We start from the raw sequence: 23,686 nt of genomic DNA on the forward strand, positions 1-23,686 counted from the left end.
CCACTCATGCGGAGCCGATCACTGATATAAGACACACCCTTCAATCTAGTCAATCCACTCATGCAGAGCCGATCACTGATATAAGATTTATTGTTACTATGTTCTTGATCTGAATGTGCATCAAATATTTGCAACAGAACGTTTAGGAAAACAATCAATTAATAAAATAGTGTAACATGAGTTTAAGCGTAATTGATTTTTTGCTTTTTGGACCCCCTGAGGATCTTGTCTCCAGGGCAGTTCTCTGCCACTTCTTTAAGCATAGAGAATGTAAAAACTGAGTTATAATATAATCATGTAATCATTTTCCTTAAAAAAAAAAGAAGAAACAACAAGCATATCAAGAGGCTATAGGAGTCTTTTGTGAAATTTGTTAAAAAAGTTCAAACAGGAACACACCAAGTCTTTGTATATGGATAAAACTAAACCAGAGAAAAAATAACACCAAAACATAATAATATGCAGCCAGGATTAACATTAATTTTAGTCTTTCAATTGAAATTGAATTAAAATGGACATTATTTGGACATAAACATTTCATTTGAATAATTCAAGAGGATATCACATATATGTGCAACAGTAGAGACTGCATAATCTTTAATATATAATAATTTTATTTTTGTCCCCGTTGCGCAGGACATAGAAATACCGGGCGTCCGTCCGTCTGGTCTTGTTAGCGCTTTCACATGTACAATTCTTTGCAGATTTTTATAAAACTTATATCATAGGTTTATATCAGCAATGCCTTGGACGAGTTCGAAAATCGGTGCTGATCAATTAATTTAAAAGAGTTATTCCCCTTGGAAATATTAATTACATGGAAAATTGCATCGTTGGCGCTTTCATGTGTACAATTCTCCATCGATTTTTATAAAACTTATATTGTAGGTTTATATCAGCATTGTCATGGACGAGTTTGAAAATCATTGCCAATCAATTATTTTAAAAAGAGTTGTGCCCCTTGGAAACATTAATTATATGAAAAATTGCATCGTTAGTGCTTGCATTTGTACAATTCTTGCCAGATATTTATGAAACTTATATCATAGGTTTATGTCAGCAATGTCTTGGACGAGTTCGAAAATCAGTGCCGATCAATTATTTTTAAAAGAGTTATGCCCCTTGGATATATTAATTATATGGAAAATTGCCTTGTGAGCGCTCTCATGTGTACAATTTTTGCCAGACTTTTATGAAATTTATATTATAGGTTTATATCATTAATGTCTTGAATGAGTTCGAAAATCAGTGCCGATCAATTATTTTTAAAAGAGTTATGCCCCTTTGAGATATTAATTATATGGAAAATTGCATTGTTAGTGCTCTCATGTGTACAATTCTTGCCAGAATTTTATGAAATTTATATAATAGGTGTAAATTGATGATTTTGGGTTAAAATTATTGTTTTATATTAAAAAAAAAATCAATGAAAACTTGTAAATTTAAATATGTATGTTATTGATGTAGCAACATCTTTTTTTACAATATAGCTCCATTCAAACATCCCAAACATGATTGTATAAGGAAAATGACAAAATTTCATGACCAGAAATTAGTACTAAGATTGTATGAAAAAATCTCCGAAAACAGGAAACTCTAAAATTTTTTAATTGTAACTCTATTTTAAACATACAATACATGATCTTATAAGGAAACTGACATAATTTCTATTACTAAATTACTATTTTGAGTAAAAAACAAAGGTTTTTATCATGAAATCCTCAAACAGGAAACCAGAAAGGTAGAAAGTAAGATAAGGCCACTTTTTTGGCCCTTAAATTCAAAAATCAGAAAGTATTATAAATCTACCAAATACCATCCTTCAGATGTTCATAAGCCATTTGTCTGTCCAACATTAGTATTTGTATTTTTGAATTTTATCTTACATATATTGGCTTCAAACTTCTAGCATTTAGTGTAAAACAGCAAAAACCGCCAAAAGAGCCTCATTTTCAGATCTTGTCATTAATAATTAGATGTGAGCAACATCTTTACCCATATAGGTATTTTGATTGTGCTTGAAATAGCAATTTTACATCAAATATGTAAATTTCAACATGCTTATGATGTCATAGTCACATCACAAGTGACCTTCCTGTATTAAAGTGTCCAGATTATATTAACTTGTTTATTATAAATAAAATTAATATAATTATGAAAGGTTTGAATATGTTTACTGTTTTTGCAATTTAAGGGGCAAGATAAAAACTTGTATCATACCTCCTCCTTTGTTAAATGTAATGTAAATTTAGTTGGTCAATATTTTCCAAAATGTATACTGAATAAGTTGATTATTTAAATCTCTCAACTTTAGATCTACCTTCAATGTTCTACTGCTTGTTCTAATCTCATCTTGAAAATGTCATGCACATTATGAAATTTGGGTATATAAATAGTGAACAATAGCTCTGAGTTCATCAAGTTTTCTGCTTAAGTTAGTTGGATAGGAACTACTTGTCATAGATCATTGATATTTTGTATGAAGTTGCATTACTATCTGTAGATATCAGTTTGACGACTATTTTGAGTCCCTGCCCCTTAGAACATTGTCCAGTGACTTTGAATTAATAATCAATTTGAAATGTTAAGTTTTTTGCTTGAGTTAGTTTGATAGCATCTACTTGTGATAGATCACTGATATTTTGTATGAAGTTGCATAACTATCAGTTCATATCATTTTGATGACTATTTAGAGGACCTGCCCCCCTAGGTCATGGTCCAGTGACTTTGAATTAATTAGCAATTTTCAATGTTAAGTTTTCTGCTTAAGTCAGTTTGAAAGATCAATGATATTTTGTATAAAGTTGCATTACTATCAGTACATTTCAGTTTTGACAATTATTTTGAGGCCCTGCCAACTAGATAATGGTCCAGCGACTGAATTAATAAACCATGTTGCTGTCCATCAGATTGTCTTTTTCTGAATTTTGTGAAGACAGGCGAGACATATCTCTGTCAACAATGCATTTATAGATTTGATCACATTATAATTCAACTTTAGATCTACCTTCAATGTTCTACTGCATGTTTCCAATCTCATCTTGAAAAATGTCATGCACATTATGAAATTTGGGTATATAAATAGTGAACAATAGCTCTGAGTTCATCAAGTTTTTATGCACAGCCTACAAAGGAAAGAGGGTATAATGTTATTATATCCCACCTAGGGGCATTATGTTTTTCTGTCTGTGGGTCCGTTCATTCCGTGTGTCCGTCCCTTCGTTGTCTGTCCCGCTTCAGGTTTAAGTTTTTGGTCAAGGTAGTTTTTGATGAAGTTGAAGTCCAATCAATTTGAAACGTAGTACACATGTTCCCTATGATATGATCTTTCTGATTTTAATGCCAAATTAGAGTTTTGACCCCAATTTCACGGTCCACTGAACATAGAAAATGATAGTGCGAGCGGGGCATCCATGTACTATGGACACATTCTTGTTTCCAGTCTATTGGTCCTACCATTGTTTAATTTTGTATCAGATGAAAAACATTTGCCGGATCAAGTTTTTGTTTAAGGTAGTTTGGCATGAAGTTGTTGTGCAAGCAACTTGAAACACTCATTCATTACAATGTGACCTGTTATAAACATGTTCATTTTGATTTTGTATTTGAATATTTATGCCAAAATTGGGTTTTAATCAAGATTGGTGTTACTGTTGTTTAAGATGCAAAAAAAAGAACTTTGCTAAAAATATTTTAATGGGAGACTGGGTATTCATTTGGGAACAGGGGCCTCAGTGGCCCAGTGGTCTTAAGTATTTCATCAATAGCCATTACTAGCCTGTCAGCACTAAGGTTGTAAGTTCATGGCAGGTGCCTTTGACTTCAATCTTAATTGACTTGGCTTGCCAGTTTTCCTGTGGAAAATGGGTAGTTCCCTAGGGGACTTTGGCTTCCTCCTCCAATCAAAACTGACTGCCACAATATAGATAAATGTGCTGAAAGTGGTGTTAAACACAAACAAACGATCATTACGATGCTCTACTTCATAAACGTCTGTTTATTGTAGTATACACATTATTTACATTAATAAGTAAGGTAAGAAGTTTTTAAGGATCCTTTTGCCAAACTGGTAAACATTTCATCATAATTTTTACTGTATGTTTCAAGGATGAAAACATTAAAGTCAACTTCAATATTTTGTATGATGTCTTTAAAGTGCAATTAGTTTAGAGGAAATATAACATATATTGTTATCCTTTGAATGATTGTAACTAGATTTTATTATCAGGTTAAGTAGAATATTTTTGGCGTCCCTTTGTGTCCTGTGTTTTTAAAATTATCACATTTAATTTTAAGACTTGTTTGTCATGTATTTGTCGACAAAGATATTATTCTGCACTTGTTTTAAGCTGGGATTTGTTTTTTGTTAGGTGCTCTTTGTATATTTTCCTGTTACTTAAGGATGGCTTATCAAATGTTCCAATAAATATACACCACAAACAAGTAAAAGGAGGAGATATGATAAGAGCCATTAGTTGACTCCTGAATAACAGTAAACCTGTTCAAACCTTTCAATATTATGTTCATTTTATCTGGGACTATTATACTAACTAATAGTCTCAGATTTTATTGATAAATGAACAGGTATATTAATCAGGACACCTTTGTGCAGAAAAGTTACTTGTGATGTCACTTTGTCATCATAAACATGTTGAAATTTACTATTTGACCTATAATGGCCATTTCAACATAGTTTTTTGTCAAAATATAGCTGAGCAACGCTTTACCCAAAAAGATATTTAACATAGTGTTGAAGGTGAGCATTACTGCTTCCCTTTTGAGTTTCCATGATAAAAAATATTTTACATTACCACAACCAACTTCAAGAGAAAGCAAATGGGAAAACAAATATTGCATCTTAATGCAGCCCCCTACCACACTGAAAATTGAAAAAAAAATTTGATCATAAAAAAATTAATTAAATAATCCTAATTTTTTATTTCAGTTTAATTGAGAGCAATAAAGATGAAATGACTACAGACGCTGATACTGATACACAAGATAAATATACTGTAAATCATGAAGAAGGAAGCTGATACTCAGAGGGTTTTTTATATTTGATGAACTTTAGTAAAACAAAGTGGTTATTCTATTCCACTTATTTCAATTGCAGTTAGGTAGAATATGATGTATGTGTATTGTTACTGGTTTATTTATGTATGTAGACACTTTGGTTTCAGTGGGAAATCCTTTTTCTGACTGCCATAATATTTATTAAAACACAACAAGCAAAAATAAATAATGGTTGTTGGTTGATAATGAAAAGTCTTACTCTGCATTTACAAGGTACAAATGGTTTGCACATACTCTAATGAATGACACTTCATTTGTGTTAAATAATGTTCTCTTGAAAATAAATCTTTTCTAATAAAAATGGAAACAGACCAGGATTGACATGTGATTACATTAAGACAAGCTTGATAGTCTGGGTAAATGACAGAAAAAAACACCTCTGAAAAATAAATATTTGTTGTGAGTTTTTTCCAGTATGTTAAATATACACAGAATATTTGTTGTACCAAAAGTAAGTGTGGCATGACTGCTACTGCATTGGATTTGGTATTTATTTCAGGTTAGCTTTATTGGACCCAGCACCCAAAAGGGTCAAGGGTCAATAAAACTGACTGAAAATAAAGTAACTCCAGATACATAATTCACTTTTATGAAGTATTCCAAATAAATAAAATAAAAATTATGTTGTATGATTCACTAATTTCAATATAAATTCAACCAAGAAATTAAGATGTATGTGTCTTGTCCCTGATCTTTTAACTTTTAGAATTACTTGGAACAAAAGGATAGATTGTGATAAGGTCGTTTTCAAACATGATACTGATTTGTGTCAAATATGTTTTTGGGCCTTGTTTGGCAGAGTGGTCCAAGTAGTTCAAGCCTGTTAACACTGAGGGTATGATTTTGATTCCTGTTTGTAGCAGGTGCGTTAGACTCCTTTCTTAATTTATTAGGAATGCCAGTTTTCCTGTCAGAGGTCTGTGGTTCTCTCTGCATACTCTTGTATTCCTCTACCAATAAAAACTGATAGCCAAGATATAGCCAAACATGCTGAAAGTGCCATTAAACACCAACAATTAATCAATCAATCAAATGGGTTTTAAAGTTTTATTTGTATCAAATCATTTGACCAACAGTATAATTTAAAAAAAATAAAATAAAAGCTCTTCATGCTCTGAACGAAACAATTATATTACTGCAAAAGGACAATCAAAATTTAATCAGTCAGCCAATATTGTTTTTGCAAATGAAGTACAGGACCAAGATGTATTTCTCTTGATTTATAAACTTAGTCAAATTTACATATGAAGTTTATTTCTCTAATACAGATTCTCCTTCAACTATGTATTAATGAGATATTTTGATGAAATTTATGATGTACAATATACCTTGCTTTTTTGAAATACATTTTTCTTACATCACTACTCATTATATTAATTTAAAAGACAATATTGGGAAGTGTATACATTTTTGATTGTTGATTAATTTAACCCAACCTGATATATTTTTAATCTAATTTTTTACTTATGAACTGTTTCATTTTATTTGCTGCTAACTTTTCCAGAAATTACACAATGTGCTTTCTGATTTTCAATGAACTACCTTATATACCAAAAGTCATTAAAGATATCAGACTGAAATTGAGCACCCAAATATAGACTTGAAAAACAGAATTTCAATAAAAAAAGTAAAGTTTAGAACTGAACCAGACATTGTCCATTACAGATGTTTGTATTGGCTAATGAATCAAGAAGTTCAATTAATAGCAGCTTGGGAAATTCATCATTAATTATCATGCATACTTGTAGAGTTTTAGAATAGATCTATATATTACATGAAAACACCAATGTGTTGCAGATTAACAGTTATGTGTAACAAGTACCTGGTAAGAGTGAACAGTTATGTGTAACAAGTACCTGGTAAGAGTGAACAGTTATGTGTAACAAGTACCTGGTAAGAGTGAACAGTTATGTGTAACACGTACCTGGTAAGAGTGAACAGTTATGTGTAACACGTACCTGGTAAGAGTGAACAGTTATGTGTAACACGTACCTGGTAAGAGTGAACAGTTATGTGTAACACGTACCTGGTAAGAGTGAACAGTTATGTGTAACACGTACCTGGTAAGAGTGAACATAGGTATTTTATTTATCTAATAGGTTTCACTATATTATGCAAGGTATATTAAACCAATGAAATATTCCTCAAGTGTCAGAATAAGATGTCAGTTATGAAACAGTCATACAATGTTGTTTGAAGAAACAGATTTTAACTTATTCCCTTATGAAGACTTATCAATTGTTTAAGTTTGTTTAGTTTTGTTAGTGTTTGAAATGTTGTGACAGTACAGTTGATTACATTTTATGTAATCTAATTATTTTATTTAAGTGCTTAAATTTGTGTTTTTATACAAAATATGTGATTCTGTATGTTTGATTGCATTTTTAAAGGAATCTGATCCTTTGATTTATTTTTAATGCTCCAACTTTATAACCTCACATATAATTTATTGTCTTGCCTGTAATAAAAGTTGCTGAAGGCAATACATATGTATACTAGATTGGTGATATCAGGGATGACAGCATGAACTATATCTATACAGAGATGATTCTGTTCTGGTTTTTTAGAATATTTCTTGTTATGGTAATTTTGATTTGTCCATTATCATTTAAATTATAGATTCTCTCATGACCATTTTGTGATTACAGAGAAAAAATGTAATTGCTTATTGGTACAGCCTTATCTGCTTTTACCGTTGATGTTCAAAATCATTTTTTTGTATATAAAGCTTAGAATATATCTAAAGGTTGTAGAGCTAAATTCACATTGTATACACTTGACTTATGGTCTATATAAAAATAAGGAGATGTGGTATGATTCCCAATGAGACAACTATCCACCAAAGTTCAAATAAAGTGGATGTTAGCAATTATAGGCAACTGTACGGCCTTCAACAATGAGAAAACCCATACCGTATGGTCGGCTATAAAAAGCCCTGACATGAAAAGTATGAAACAATTCAATTGAGAAAACTAAAACCCTAATTTATAACAAAACATTTTATGAAAAACAAATTTGACAGCCATGAACCAACGACAGCTACTGAACTACAGGCTTCTGACTTGGGACAGGCACATAAAGAATGTGGCGGGGTTAAACATGTTTGTGAGCGCTCAACCCTCCCCTAACCTGGGACAGTGGTGTAACAGTACAACATAAGAACAAACTATAAAAATCAGTTGAAAAAGGCTTATCTCATCAGATGGATACAAATAGAAATACATCTAACAAAAAAACAGAGTGGACGTGGACGGGTACTTATACATCCCCACACCAAAAAGACACTAAGTACAGATCTGAGAGTACTCACAGTTACTGACAGCTTGTTCAAAGCCAATCACAACTAAAAAAAATCACGTATCTAAGACTAAAATATCAATCAGTACACATCAAACATCCAATGGATTTAGTGTAAAGACGTCATTAACAGTCAGAAAAAAACATGACCTTGTGTATAGTTTGCATTTGTCATGTTCATTGTCATTGACATCATTCTTATGGTTCAATTACCTGGTACTCAATGAAAAAAACAGTATAAGTTTCATGATCATTTGGTCTATTGAGTTACTTGGGAATACACTCAACTATGTGTTAAAAATCAATGTAAAACAGATGTCCATTATGGGTAAGTTTGCATAAATGTGACCTCATTATTATTTACCATTGAGCACACTTACTCAGTTTATACAATTAAGTCAGTTTCTCTATGTATAAACTCAATGTTATTGTTCTGCACTCATTCTAGTGTACACCTGATTTGTTATTGGGAGGGACTGTTCATGTTTTGTTTATTACTGTTTCATGATAAGGTAAGGTTCTCCATTACACTGTGTAATTGGTGACATTTTTTGGTCCATGCCATCATAAGGATTACATGTCCTTCTGACAGGGCTACCTGACCTTAATATCATTATATGATTCATTGATAGAAGATGTTTTTAGAAATCAAACCTCAGTTATTTAAAGTTATAGCTGAACTATATTTGTTGTATTGAATCATAGTAATGAGTACAAGTCTGGCTGTTTAGGCTTCCTTTACCTTATTTTTATGGTTCATTAATATGTAAGTTTCTGTAATAAAAGTGATATGACCTAAGTTTGTGCACTTTATTGAATTATTTTCTTTGGGTTTTCTTTGATTTAGGTTGATATAAAACAGTGATAAGATATTTTATCATGGAATATGCATTGTTTGTTGTTTTAGAAGGGACCCAAGTGAATCCAGGGTTTAGTTGTTGCTTTTTTATAGGTTAGGTTTATAGATTAAGGGTGAAGGGCCCAAGTGAATCCAGGGTTTAGTTGTTGCTTTTTTATAGGTTAGGGAAATGTATATATAAAAGATAGATTAAGGGTGAAGGGAAAGGATCAGAAAGATAATACAATGTAGTGTAATTATGAATGGTCAGGGTTACAAATTATAAAAGAAATTATTGTATGGTTTCATTGTTTATTTATTGTCTTTTTATGTTTCTAATATTTATTATATTTATTTATTACAAACCTACTGTTAGCTGTTTTGTTAGTTGTCATGCTTACTATATATCTGTTAATTTACTGATTTGTAGATTATTATTTATACTCATATTTATTAATGATGCGGCTTGGAAGGGTCATATATTTTATAACAATCATTATTTGATAGCAAGAAAATAACTAGAGTATGGGGTGACCTATTTTTGTTGATTGTGGTGATGGGTTGTTGTCTCATTGACATCAGCCACATCTCTTCTTTTTTCACCTTTGAAATAGTTATAAATGTTAACACACTAATACTGTTTTGGCAAGGTATTTTCTTATTTTCCTTTTTTTTTTATTGTCTTGTTTCTTTTGACAGAAGAAATTCAAAAAGATATATGTACATCTGTATTAGTAACACTATTGCACTATAATTGTCATGAAATGAAGCAGGGTATTTTTTCATTAGTAGTGAAGAGATTTCATTTATTTCTTATTATATGTTTAAATAAGAAACGGATAGCTGAATTCCAGTGAGTATTTGTGAATAGTCATGTTCATTTGGGAAATTATTATATATAAGCATTCCATTTTTTGAAGCAAAAACTAATTAAAAATATTGGTTGCAAACCTCTGTAACAAGTGTCCAGAAGTTTCTATGGTATAAAATGTTCGTGTCCTTAAGAATGTTTATGAAGACCTGGAAGTTGTCATGCAATCAATAAATGCCCAAAAATCTTTTTGTATTCCATATAATTTTATACATATTGATATCTAGTTAGCTATTTTATCACAATAAAGACAATCATGATGTAATAAACCCTAGGGCCAGTTAGTTGATTAGCAGATGGGGGTAACATCTAGATCATATTAACCATCAAACTTTTTGCAAATGATGTTTGGAAACATGATGTAAATTTAGTCATTGTTACACATGTATGTGGATTTATTTTTGTTATTTTAGATCAATAGAAAAATAAGTAGACAGTAGGAGATGGAATAGGATTTTCAGGAAATTTTCCTGAAGCAGTAAACTGAATTAAAGAAATTCTCCATGACGAACAAAGTATTCTCTTGTTGCACGATTGTTTTAAAGGAAGTGCACAATGGAATACTTATGTTCTCTTTTAAGTATTCTTGTTTGCAATCTTACGGATCTGCCAATTCTTAAAGGATTTAGTTTAATTGAATTTCTTTTTACATATTAAGGAACATATGCTTGTTTCTTACAGAGACAATGAAGCATCAAATTCTTTATTAAGTATTAAGGGTGAACAGGGATGTAAATACATCTTTTATGTAACAATAGAAGCCATTAATACGTAAAAAAATAAATCATATAGAACACTTCTTGAAAATATTTCCTTAAGGTAGATGGGGTGTCTTAATTATAATCCATAGAATTTTTTAATAATTTGCCAAAATGTAGTTTATATCATGCATTTTTAAAAAAAATAATAAAAAGAATGGGTCACGGGGCTTATTTTCACGCTATAGGTTGTGCAAAATTGACAGATTTTGTATAGATTATGCATGGAAAACCCAATTTTCTGCCATAAAACGAAAACTACACCATAGAATTTTGAGATAAAATATGAGAAGATAGCTCTAATAGTATGCTTTCAGATAAGAAAAAGAAAAAATGGGGTCACGGGACCCGTTTTCTTGCTACATAATAAAATAGGTAAATTCCTAACACATTCTATTGTAAAAGTAACTTTATCTGAATTATCTGCCCTTACATTTGAGTTGCCTCCCCTTATGTGGCAATTTTGATAAAAGTGTGTGTCAGTATTATGAATCAAAAAGATATGCAAATATAAGAAGGGAAATATGCGATTTTTTTTTATACATGTTGGTTAATAAATGGTATTAAATACGGTTGTTTGTTGTTTTCCTCAAAAAAAATTATTGAACACTTTATATGAAATCTGAGACTACTATAACACAGAGATTGGTCACTATAGATTTATCGGATTATCTGAGTCTCCGGTAGTTAGCTACGTTATTTTAACGTAGTTTCGTATTCGACCGTAGCAGACAACATATATCACCTATCACTGATAATACTATAACAGTATCGGATATTATTATTTTTCTTTTAAAAATAATTTAAAAACAAAATTGAATTAATCAAAAAAAAAAATAAAAAATATAGTTTTTATCTTTCAAATGCAGTTATATCTATTCATATTTAAATTTTTGTTTTTAATCATTAATAATTTGTTAATAGTTTGTTATTATGCGGCCACTCTTGAAAATGTGAATGTGATTAATCTTATCAATCTTACAGTTACATTGTTTTGCTACACGTCCGTTAATTGTATCTAATATACAATTATTTTACCTGTAAAGACAGGTAGTCTCATAAGCATGGGAGATGAATTTTGTTTCACAGCTGGGTGCCCAAGGTACACGAGGCTCCGTTTATTGCAGTAAACTTTTATTCTATACTTGTAAGGTATTTCACTGCTGAGTGCCCAATATACATGTTTATTGTAGTAAACCTTGTCAAATATCGTCGGTGCACTTGTGGTAGGATTCAGGAGGGTGTGGATGGGGTTTTATAGAATGGAGAAATAGGGACAAAAAAAGTATAGAATGGAGAAAAATGGACCGACAAATAAAGAATAGAGAAGAGAAAATAATAATTTATTAAGATTTAAAGAATAGAGAAAAATGGCATAGAAATTATAGGAAATAAAGAACCCCCATCCAGACCCTCATTCAGATTTTCCAACGTAAATTTTTTTTTCAAACAAGTTTCAACCCCCCCACCACTTTTTTCAAATTTCCGTCTGATAATTAGGTCAAGTTTTTGCAAACAATGTAATAAGCGGCGATCACAGAAGAGAGAAAAAAATTCATTAAAGGTAAATGAGTAATTTCCTTACGTAACAGATCAGCAAAGAGGTTATAACTGCAATGGATACATAAAGCAGCAAACATAAGCCCTACAAATTATATATATGTTCCAAAAATATCGCCGGCATTTTCATTTTTCAATTCACAATGTCCAGTAACATTGATTTTTTATCTTGGGATGATAGTGATCTCAATCTTGATCTTTTACGTGGTGAATATACTGCATCAGATATTGAATCTGAGGATGACTATACGTCCCTGCTGCAAAGACTACAAAAACTCCAAAAGAAGCATCAACCGCAAGTACATGTAAATCAGAACGAAGAAGCTTCAAAATTACGTGACTGAATAATTAAATTATCTCTATGTTAACATAAATAGAACCACATTAGTGTAAATTACGATGACATTTTTTCAACACCAGAAATATGTGCCCTCTTTCAAAATCCCGGACAAGAAATTTTGTGCTTCAATAGAGAGCCGTAAAATTTTTGAAAATTTGAATATTGTCTATTGTTAAAGTGTCGTATGTTTTAGTTATATCGCTATGCTTTTTGTAACCCTAATAATTGAGCAACTCAGATGAAAAGAGTTGTGATTTGCTTTAGTTTTTTTAGCCACAGCAAATATAAATGTGTTTGTTCAATGTTTGGTGACAAACCATGTTAATTGTTGTCGGCATGATGCTTTGTAAATAGGTTCCCTATAACATTTTTTTGTTGGGTAACTGCTGACAGTTTACCATGTGAAAATTCTGAGAAGCCAAAAATAATGCGGAATGTATTAATACGTAGCAATGTCAGATCTAAACAAGAATGTTAAATATGATAGCATATATTGATGTCACCTTTCTGTAAATTCAACTTCGATTCACAACTGCTTGTCAATGGCAAATATTTCATGTACAGTCAGCCTGATTAATCAGAAATGAACTATTTTCAAATTATGTTTAAAGTTTGTTTTTATGTTATGTCGTTACACCAATGTCCCAGGCTAGTGGTGGTGATGAGCGCCTAAAAATATTTAACATTGTCACATTCTTTATGTGCCCGTCTCAAGTCAGGAGCCTGTAGCTTTGTTATTGTAGACACTTCGTTTTCTCTAGTGAATTGTTATATATTTTCCATGTCGGGGACTTTTGAAGCTGACTGCATGGTATAGGTTTTCTCATTCTTGAAGGTAATTACGGTGCATTCCAATAACTTACATCCACTTCACTGAACTTCATTTGGAATAAAGGAGTTGTCTGATGATCATTAGCAAAAATATATAAAAATCTCCTTAAAGTTTGCTTCAAGTGGCTATTCCTTTGATATATAAAAATGTGTGGTTACTTGTTTTTTTTTCTTTCATTGAACTGTTATCCAAACTGAGCGTGTTAGTGAATTTCTGCATTCCTGTCTTAGTTTTAATGTATATAATAATAAAAACGTATATTCAAAGACTTAAATATTTATTTCTCCAAGCATGACAAATTCAATGAAATTAAAAAAAATACTAAAAAAAGTCATTTTCTCCTGTAGTACTTCTCCCTTCTTCTAATGCGTGATTTCTTTCTGGGGGTATTCCTACAATAAAGAATATATTATAAATAAAAAGAAATAATCTTTGTCAAGTTTATAGCATAGGCAATTCATTAATTTTTAAGACAGTAATCTGAGACTTGAGACTCAGCAGTAATTGACCAATCATGTCAATATGGATCAAAATAGTTAAACTGATAAAGGATGCAGACCAAAGGTGCATGTACTTTTTACATCATGTTTGGGTCAATTATTTAAAAAAAAATACGTCTATTTAGGAACTCATGATGTACTGGTATTTCACATGGTGACACATTTTCATTGCATAATATTATTATACTAGCATGTATAGACTGCATATATATTATCAAAGGAACCAATATAAATCTAAATTTCTTTCACTAACAATACAAATTCACCTATCAGACCTCATGTTGTGTGTGTGCAACTTGTCTCGTGTGTTTCTCAGTTCTGCAGCGGGAACTTACTGATACACAAAAATTGGAATTTCATATAATTACATCGGTTAATTACTAAGGCTTGCACATACATTATCCGGAAAACAGATTGTTCATCTGAATGTAAGTTATGGGTGAGTTGCTCATGCACCCTGTCCCACGGACTGGTAATAACTCGAGGTTACTTTCCGGTTTGGTCGGTAAATTCAAGTCTATAACTGCACTTATTTTATTTAAAGTGCTTATAAACCAACATTTATGAACATGTCAAATCTTATATTCACACTTACCGGAACATAACACTCTTTATAAATCCACATTTGTTAATTATTATTTTCTCTTTCGCTGTCAAAAATGGCGGTCGAATCCTTCTTGTCAATCATTGCGAGTCACGTGCCGAGTCACGTGATCGAAGACTTACAATTAATTACCATTTGACTGGTCAGTACGGGAAGTGACCAATCTCTGTGTTATAGTAGTCTCCGATGAAATGTTGTAATGATGACACATATAGTAAGGCGTTAGTAAATTATAATGTAAAATCTAGTAAATCGATAAGGGAGAGATAAATCAAGGCAACAACAAACACTTAGGGAATTGCATGAATTCCAAAAGGAGCAAAATCATGTGCGTCATTAGGGTGATCGTCTCCTCCTCTGCATGCATAACCCGTCATGCGAATTCACACTTGTTCAAAATGTCACAATCAGGAATAGGATACAATCAGTGAAATTACAGATGAGAGAACTATACTGGTATCTGAAGATCTTAAACTGCGAAAACATATCTCTAATGAGTTGAGACAACGTAACCTCGTATCTGTCAACCAATTCGTTATTGTGACCATAAAACTTATGTAGTGAGTGTCGATTTCAGTCGTTCTTCCTTATTCTATTGGAGCAGATTTACGACTGTAACGTTTTAACTGAGATAGGTAAGTCACAATCAGGAATAGGATACAATCAGTGAAATTACAGATGAGAGAACTATACTGGTATCTGAAGATCTTAAACTGCGAAAACATATCTCTAATGAGTTGAGACAACGTAACCTCGTATCTGTCAACCAATTCGTTATTGTGACCATAAAACTTATGTAGTGAGTGTCGATTTCAGTCGTTCTTCCTCATTCTATTGGAGCAGATTTACGACTGTAACGTTTTAACTGAGATAGGTAAACCCCATACGATGGAACAGATGGTGTGTTACTGTCGAGAAATGTGAAGTTGGCATTAAAAAAGTTGAAATTATCGCTTTTATCATAAATTTTAGTTTAAAGTCGTCCATCTATTTCAATGTCGAGGAAAAGATCAAGATACAAAGCAGATCTTATACTTTCACTGGGATATATGAGATGTAAGCACTCATTGAAATGATGGTTACTAGTGACCTACCCATATGAATGTATCTAAAAGTGAAATTAAAAAACTTTGCATGATGCCTTTATTTGTCTTTGAGAAGGTTCTGTATGAGCTCTGTTTCATATGAGCGCAAAAAACCAATCGACAATTAATACCCATTGGAATACCGACTGTCTGCTAATATATCAATCCACCAAACTCAACAAATATGTTGTCGATCAAAAAGTCCAGCATTTTGATGATATCATCTTCCGTATTTGTTGTGGGGAATAAGTGTGGTTCGAATTATGACTATTGAACAGCGGTATACTACTGTTGCCTTTATTCTTCACAAAGTAAGATTTTTCTTGACCTAAAAACAAGGAATTTTGTCTTTGTTTTCCACATATAAGTCAGACTGCTTACTCATTTGAAGAATGTATTCCAACCTCTTACAAATGAGGGCAAAATGGTGGGCAAAAATGATATATTTGTGGTGAAATTCATCTTATATGTTTAATTTAAGTGCCTTACATTTTTGAATACAAAAAAGCACCTAAAATATGTCAATCTATATGTAGAGCATATATACATTGTGGTTTTACGACGTCTTTTTTTTCCTTGAACACTTAACATAATTTTTAGAAGGAACATGATAAAGTTCATATTTAGGTCAGGCTTTTAACACAAGTTACATTATATACACTGACAACTAATCTGCTACTTCCGATTCTACTTATACTGTATATCACATTAAAATGCAAACTGGAAAAAAGTATCTTGAAATGATATTCACAGAAAATCTAATAATCTAATTTCTAGTGTTTAGCTTTATTCCAGTCCCAAATGGCAACAACTCTAATCTCTTGTCATTCAGCTTTGGTCAGCCAGAATTCCGTTATAAATTGCAAAACAAATCTTGAAACACTTTCTAAGTTGGATCCAAAACTGTTATGAATTTGTTTATTGTTTTAAAATTTATTCATGGTGGTTTTTTTGAAATTTATTTTGTGATTTGGTCATGGAGCATTGCTATACTAAGAATTGCTAAATGTATCTCGATAACCTTGAGCTAATAAATTTTTAAGTAGTTATACGATTGCGTTTTATGATGTACTTTTTACCAACTCACAAATTCATGCAGTGATCTAGTAGTCCCATCAAATCATTTTGTTATGAAAATATAGCAGTCGAACCACATTAACTTTATTTTCCAAGTTTCTCACGGGCTACTATTAATTAAAGACCGATAGAATTAAAAATGATGTTCAGATTTCCCATATTGAAAAGGGTAAATTGCTAGACTTTCGGGAAAATCATATTCTTCAAAATTTCTGTTATTCGGATACCTGTTATCTATATTAAGCTATTCCCGATTGTGACAAGTGTACATTCGCATGACGGGTGATGCATGCATAGCAGCAGACATATGGCCTGTAGATGCTTCTGGTCTCACTCCTTTTGGAGTTCATGCGATTCCCTCAGTTTTTGTTTTTTATCTTAGTTTTTCTCTTTCTAAATAAAAGCAACAGTAGTATACCGCTGTTCGAAATTCATAAATCGATTGAGAAAAAAACAAATCTGGGTTACAAACTAAAACTGAGGGAAACACATCAAATATAAGAGGAGAACTACGACACAACAGAAACACAACATTAAAATGTAACACACACAGAAACGAATTAAAATATAACAATGGCCATTTTCCTGACTTGGTACAGGACATTTTAAGAAAAAAACCAACTCGAACATCGGTAAACTACTGTCACCTCAATTTACCAAATCTTATGTAAGTAATTGTTTGAAAAGAAAGATCATGAAATTTCATCCACCTGTCCTTCAAATGCCGGATGACGTTGTAGGTCGTGGATATAAGCGGACCAATCTTGGAATGACATTCCAGTGTTCTTTCGGTTCTTAATGTGACATATTGTATGCAAATAACCGATACGTTGTCTGTTACCGATGCGCTGTATGTTTTGCAACAATGAGGAAGAACTGCTGAAATCGACACTACAGAAGTTTTACGTTGATCAATACGCTGCCGGTGTCTCAACCAGCGACAAGTTTTCGCTGTCTTAGATCTTTAGATAATAGTATAGTCGGATGATCTGTAGTTTGACCGTTTGTGACATTTTGATTGAATGTGGTTTGCATGACGGGTGATGCATGCATATTAAGAGAATATAACCTTGTCAAATAACCTGATCTCACTCCATTTGATTCCGTTAGTTTTTAGTTGTTACCGTGATGTGTTTCTTCTTTCCCCTCCCGCCTGACATCAACATACTACAAAATGATTCTGAACTTCGTCCAACCCAGCCGAAAATAGGAAAGTATCTTTAAACAGCTATCATTTCTTATACTTATACATTATCAATAATACTTCTCTGCGAAATGTGTTTTCTAAAAGCCCGAAATATCGTGAGCTTAAATCTATCAATTGGAAACCCAACTTCGAAATACTGATGGATTTAGGCAATGATCTAAAAGCGAGAAGGAATACCTAGATACTCTTTTCGAATGGGTTAAGGCTGTGAGGTCGTTGACACAAATTAGAAGTAAAAAAGTAATGGGTCTATGAAAACATATGCTACATCAATTTTTAGAGACCGAAATGTTGAAAAGCACCCGTTTTACCTCCATGACAAATCTATTATTGTCCCCAATAAAGGCCCAAACAACATCATTTTTGAGTATAAATCACATTTCATAAACTGCTTGATTAATGCATTTGGTATTGACAATTCACTTGAAAACTCAACATATACCCCCACAACACTAACCAAGGAGGAAATCCCGAATAACCATAGGTCTGTTCTATATTCCTTGGAATTTGAACCAAAGATGAAGAACTGGTTTCTACTTCACTGTATTGGATACCTAAATAACATAAGTGTCCTTACAAACCACGTTATATTTTTGGGTCTTTTAAGTGATCCGCCTCTTTCTAAATTATTAAGATCAATTTTATCAGCAATCAAAGCCGGGCTTTAAAGTTATTGTGAAATACCTATTCTAGGGTCGACGTGAATCAGATGTGGATACTACAAAATTCCAAAGATGTTATAATTTATACAGTCTTAGTCTCTTTCATCGTGCAATAGTATTAAAACGGTTTTTGGTGGGGTTCGTGTTGCCCAGTCTTTAGTTTTCGTTGTTGTGTTTTGTGTACTGTTTCGTCATTTTTCGTTTTTTTTTGCCATGGCATTGTCAGTTTGTTTTCGACTTATCAGTTTGAATATCATTTTGGTATCTTTCGACTCTCTCTTTGACTTCCAAACTAAAAGACAATTTGAAAGAATTAGTCCTGCTTTGTTTCATAAAAACATGGCCAACGTAGATACAAGTATCTTGTCTAATGGAGACATAAATCTTACTTTGTAAAAAAATAACTCTGATTCAAACAAAACATTTTCTGAAACTGACATTATCAAAACGCTTGATTTCAAGATTGACAATATATTCGTCACGTTTGAAGGACGTGTTTTCAACAAACAATCGGCATTCCCATGGGAACCAACTTGTTCCTTTATTCATATAAGGAGCTTCTTAGGAAGAATGAACAGAAGTTAGCATTATTCTTAACTTCACTTTCCTCTTCATAGATGGTGTCTCACTAAATAATTCAAAGTTTGGTTACTATGTTGAGCAAATCTATCCTATTGAACTTGAAATAAAACATACAAAAGATACAGTTAAATCAGCCTCATATCTTGACTGACATCTTGAAATTGACAACGAGTGTCGGTTGAAAGCAAAACTTTACGGCAAAAGAGATGATTCTAGTTTCCCAATTGTGAACTTCCATTTGTATATAGAAAAATTCCAACAGCACCTGCATATGGAGTATATATATATATATCCCAGTTAATGCGATATTTCAGTGCTTGCATTTCCTATCATGATTTCCTTGATATAAGGGTTGCTGCTCGCTAGGAAGTTCTGTTTCACTGATGACGACGGATATGTTCCAATTGTCGTAACTATAATCCCATCATCTTTTCCTCGAATGTGACCTACCGAATTAGACTTATCACCGGATTTGTACTTACATGAGCAACACACTGGGTGCCACATGTGGAGCAGGATCTGCTTACCCGTCTGGAGTAATTGAGACTAAGCCCCGGTTTTTGCTTGGGTTCGTGTCGCTCAGTCTTTATAGTTTTCTGTAATGTGTTCGATATACTTTTGTATGTCTTTTGGTCGTTTTTCTTTTTTTTTTTGCCATGGCTTTGTCTGTTTGTTTATGTCTTATGAGTTTGAAAATCCTTTCGGTACCTTTCGTCTTTCTTTTAATCGATTTATTAGATTTGCACATCGGTAACTAATGTCGCCTTAATGCGGCAGTATTTTACTTAAGACGACACCAGTTTTGTTGCCAATCCTTTGAACGTTATAGTGAGATTTTCCCAATATGGTAGTCTAGATAAATTGATCTTTTACAATTCCAAAATGCTACATACTTTACATTATTTTCTCATTTTCGGCGGGAAAATATACTTACGTAGCTTGATTTTTCACTAAATAGAAAAAAAATGTTTCTTGCTACAAATAAATTCCTGCAGTTTGTAATGCTATTTAGATTGACTTTTTCAAAGCTATACCAAATAATATTACTAGAATTGAGAAAAATAGAGAAACCAGTCAGCATACTTTGCAACATGTTTTTTGCACCTTGGCTATACATATTTAATATTTGTTGAAGTTGTTAGACATATTTACATGCTTTATCATTTTTATATGAAAAACAAAGTAGAAACTATTTCAAGCTAAAACGTATTTAAAAAAAATCATATGGTCATTTTCCCGGTTGACCGATTTAAGGTTACGTGTATCTGAATGAAAAATTGCAACGTATCGATATTACATTTGGAAATTAGATTATTTGTTTGCAAGTGAATAATTCATCAGCGATGTTTCTTGGCTTATTTCACAAAATTGAACCAAACTGCCTGCTGAAAGCGAATTATTAATTCACTATTTCATTTTCATTAATGATTGAACAAAAAAAAAAATCATATTTCGTAGCTAATGCCCCTTTGAGAATGATTTGATTTTCTTGCATTTAAATTGTGCACCATATATTAAAAATTCGTAAGGGTTCCGCGGAACCCAGTGTCTCGCCTACTTTTGCTGTTAATCGCAGGCTCAACAAAAATGAGGAAAGAAATCAATAAAAATATTCCTTTAGATACTATCTTTTGATTGTAAGAAGCTTCTGTCAAAGTTTGGTATAAATCCAGGATAGTTTATGAATCTAATTAATGTTTTAAAAACTTTAACTACAGACTGTATTTAATGTTAACTGGAAGAAAAACTAAGTCCATTTATAACTAAAATACGGATAAACAGGTACAAAATTTTAACAAAATTTTCTTCTAGATACTAGCTATTGATCATAAACAAGCTTCTGTCCATGTTTGGTACAAATCCAGGGTAGTTTAAGAAAGTTATTAAAATTTCAAAAACTTTAACCACAGAGTGAATATTTGTGGACGCCGCCGACGCCGACGGAATGTAGGATCGCTATGTTTCGCTTTTTCGACTAAAGTCGAAGGCGCGACAAAAATGGGTTGTAACTACTAGCTGTGACACTTAAATTTTTCAAAATTTTCGGTAATTGACAAATATGGTTGATTTTCAAACAATTATTTTTAGATATCAAGAATATCTTTATTAAGGATTCCCAACACGTAAAATATAAACATACCGGGAGAAAGACTGAAATCAACGGAATAAAAGAGGACTATCTTTACCTCTAAAGCTATCAAACCTTTTTGGTTTGTTTCGCTTAAATGAAGTCAACAATCATCTTTGTGATAAAAGTTTAATCGACTCGCCTGCGACGATGTTGTTTTCGTAGTTACGTTTTCATTGTTAGGTCCTTTAATTAGATATTATCAGCAATAGGTCAATTGTTTTTGATGTATGGCATATTTAGAAGGTCTACATATCCCTCTGTCAGGATTCATCTAACCTTGATCTCATTTTCTTGGATCATTGGTAATATTTAGCTTATTATACACCAACTCTAAAGAGGATGGTTTTAAAGTGAGGACTGTCACAACTATTTAGTCCGTTCCAAAAATATTTTTGTCATATTTTTTACAAGTGCGTTTGAACAGAATGGCTTCACATTGTTTAGCAGATTGCTTGTGATAAGTGTTTACGTGTGTGCGCTTTTAAGATATGTCTGACCTTTACTTTTTGTCTACCGATAGTTTATAATTACGAATCAAGTATGGTTAGCACGACAAAGCATACATTCTTGTATTACCTATATTAAAACCTTCATCTAAAGCGTTACCGCTTGTAACAAGGTTTTAACGGAACCTTTTAATTTATTGTAATGCATAAATTATGCTCTTTGTGGAAGGTATTTATGTGACCTATAATTACATGTACGTCATTTGGTCTCTTGTTGTTGATCGTTGTCTCATTGACAATCATAACAATATTTCTTATTTTTTATATTAAAGACAGATCGAAAAAGTTAATAGTCCCAATTTGGTTTCACAAAACAAAATGACAAACACAAATTCAAATATCTTTTGTAAGGCAGGGCATATCATATTTTGTAGAAAACTATTCTGATTCGAACAAAAAGTTCACAGAAAAAAAAATGCACACAATATTTGTATTGTGTACTTGAATAAAATCATGTCAAATTTAGTCAATCATCGATTCAAATCAAGTTTTACTGTTTGCATTTAAACCAGCCCATTGCTTCTATAAATCTTAATTACCAAACTTGGAAACACATTGTTAAATCAAACCTTTTGCCTAAATGCCATTGTGTAACAGCTCCAACTATGCTTATACACCAATTGATTTAAAAGAAAGTATGTTTACATGATTACAACTCTGTTAATAACGGATACAAGACTTATAGACATCTGCACCATAATCCAATACCGAAACCACAGATATAGTTGAGTGAGTTGAAATTCTTTTCTGTAAATGTCAATGTGAGCTCAATCAGTCTATTCTAAGATATAAATGAACTAAAATTAAAAAAACACATTTGTCATTAAGCATATTTCGTCAAAGGGAATCTGCTGCGTATAACAAAATTTTTATTCGCCTTATAGGATGTTATAATACACTCTTCTTGCTCGAATCTTATCGTTGACGTTGTTAAGTTTAGGTTGATCGCAGATTATCCAATTTTGATAGTTTACCATCACAAGGTGGCAATTTTGTGGTGTTAACAAGCAAGTGGAACTACGAGGAAACGTTCATACCTTCTCCCGCCCTATGACGTCCATCAATTTCAACGTGTCATTTTTGTCATATTGGAAGCCAGATTTTAGTTTATTTTCTTTTAGGTAACTCATTATAACCTGAGTTAAATCAATATATGCAATGATGTCTACAAGAATTATTTTCGCTACTTGAAAGGTTGAAGATCGTTGAACAAAAAAGAAGATAATTGAAAAGCACTGACTAATGTTTTGTTTTGGGCAATATATATCCTTTCATATGATCTAGTCAGATCATCCTACCCGATTACTATCTGATAAAATAACTTATCCAGATTAAAGAAAAATAATGGCAATTTATTAATTTGTTGCGTCCGAAACACGCTTTTCTAAATGAACCTCCTTCAGGAACGGTCATACCTAAAAAGAGTTAAAGCAAATGATATTAGTACCTGCATTTGAAAAGATCGAACAAGCGAAGGGCTTATCTCTAAAAGGGGCAAAAAAGAAATACTAGTAACCAAATCTAAAAAGGGAATGATGTTTTTAATGAATTTACAGCACACAAATTTAACTTGTTCAGAAATGCCAGCGAAATAACTGATAGTTTTAATAAAATATAATGCATCCTCACGATAGCGGTACACAGGACAATAAAGCAACAGGTCTTGTTAGCTAGTAAAGTAATCTGTTGATACCTTGATATGGTTAAAATGTACTCTACGTTTCAACAACTATCTTTGTAAACCAAATTACCTGAGTTAAATC

At 32.1% G+C, this 23,686-nt stretch overlaps 1 protein-coding gene and 2 long non-coding RNA genes across 4 annotated transcripts in view; 2 read left to right on the forward strand and 1 right to left on the reverse strand.

Moving 5' to 3' along the window:
- The window catches only part of LOC127711751 (NPC1-like intracellular cholesterol transporter 1), a 71,213-nt gene extending 65,518 nt beyond the window's left edge, over positions 1-5,695 (forward strand). For both annotated transcript variants that reach the window (XM_052217865.1, XM_052217871.1), the window contains one exon: positions 4,946-5,695. In XM_052217865.1, coding sequence (XP_052073825.1) covers positions 4,946-5,036 — 91 coding nt within the window. In that variant the 3' untranslated portion in view covers positions 5,037-5,695. The remainder of the gene's footprint in view (positions 1-4,945) is intronic.
- A 1,240-nt stretch (positions 5,696-6,935) lies between these two features.
- Positions 6,936-11,409, forward strand: LOC127712773 (uncharacterized). Its single transcript, XR_007987308.1, has 2 exons — positions 6,936-9,322; positions 9,390-11,409. It is a non-coding gene; the product is annotated as an uncharacterized LOC127712773 (long non-coding RNA).
- Positions 11,410-13,829: 2,420 nt separating this feature from the next.
- On the reverse strand, positions 13,830-14,854 carry LOC127712768 (uncharacterized). Its single transcript, XR_007987303.1, has 2 exons — positions 14,665-14,854; positions 13,830-13,961 (listed from the first exon to the last, which is right to left on the reverse strand). It is a non-coding gene; the product is annotated as an uncharacterized LOC127712768 (long non-coding RNA).
- Between the last annotated feature and the right edge of the window lie 8,832 nt (positions 14,855-23,686).

The sequence above is a fragment of the Mytilus californianus genome, unplaced genomic scaffold (genome assembly GCF_021869535.1).
Source record: "Mytilus californianus isolate M0D057914Y unplaced genomic scaffold, xbMytCali1.0.p SCAF_1, whole genome shotgun sequence".
Taxonomy (NCBI): Eukaryota; Metazoa; Mollusca; class Bivalvia; order Mytilida; family Mytilidae; genus Mytilus; species Mytilus californianus.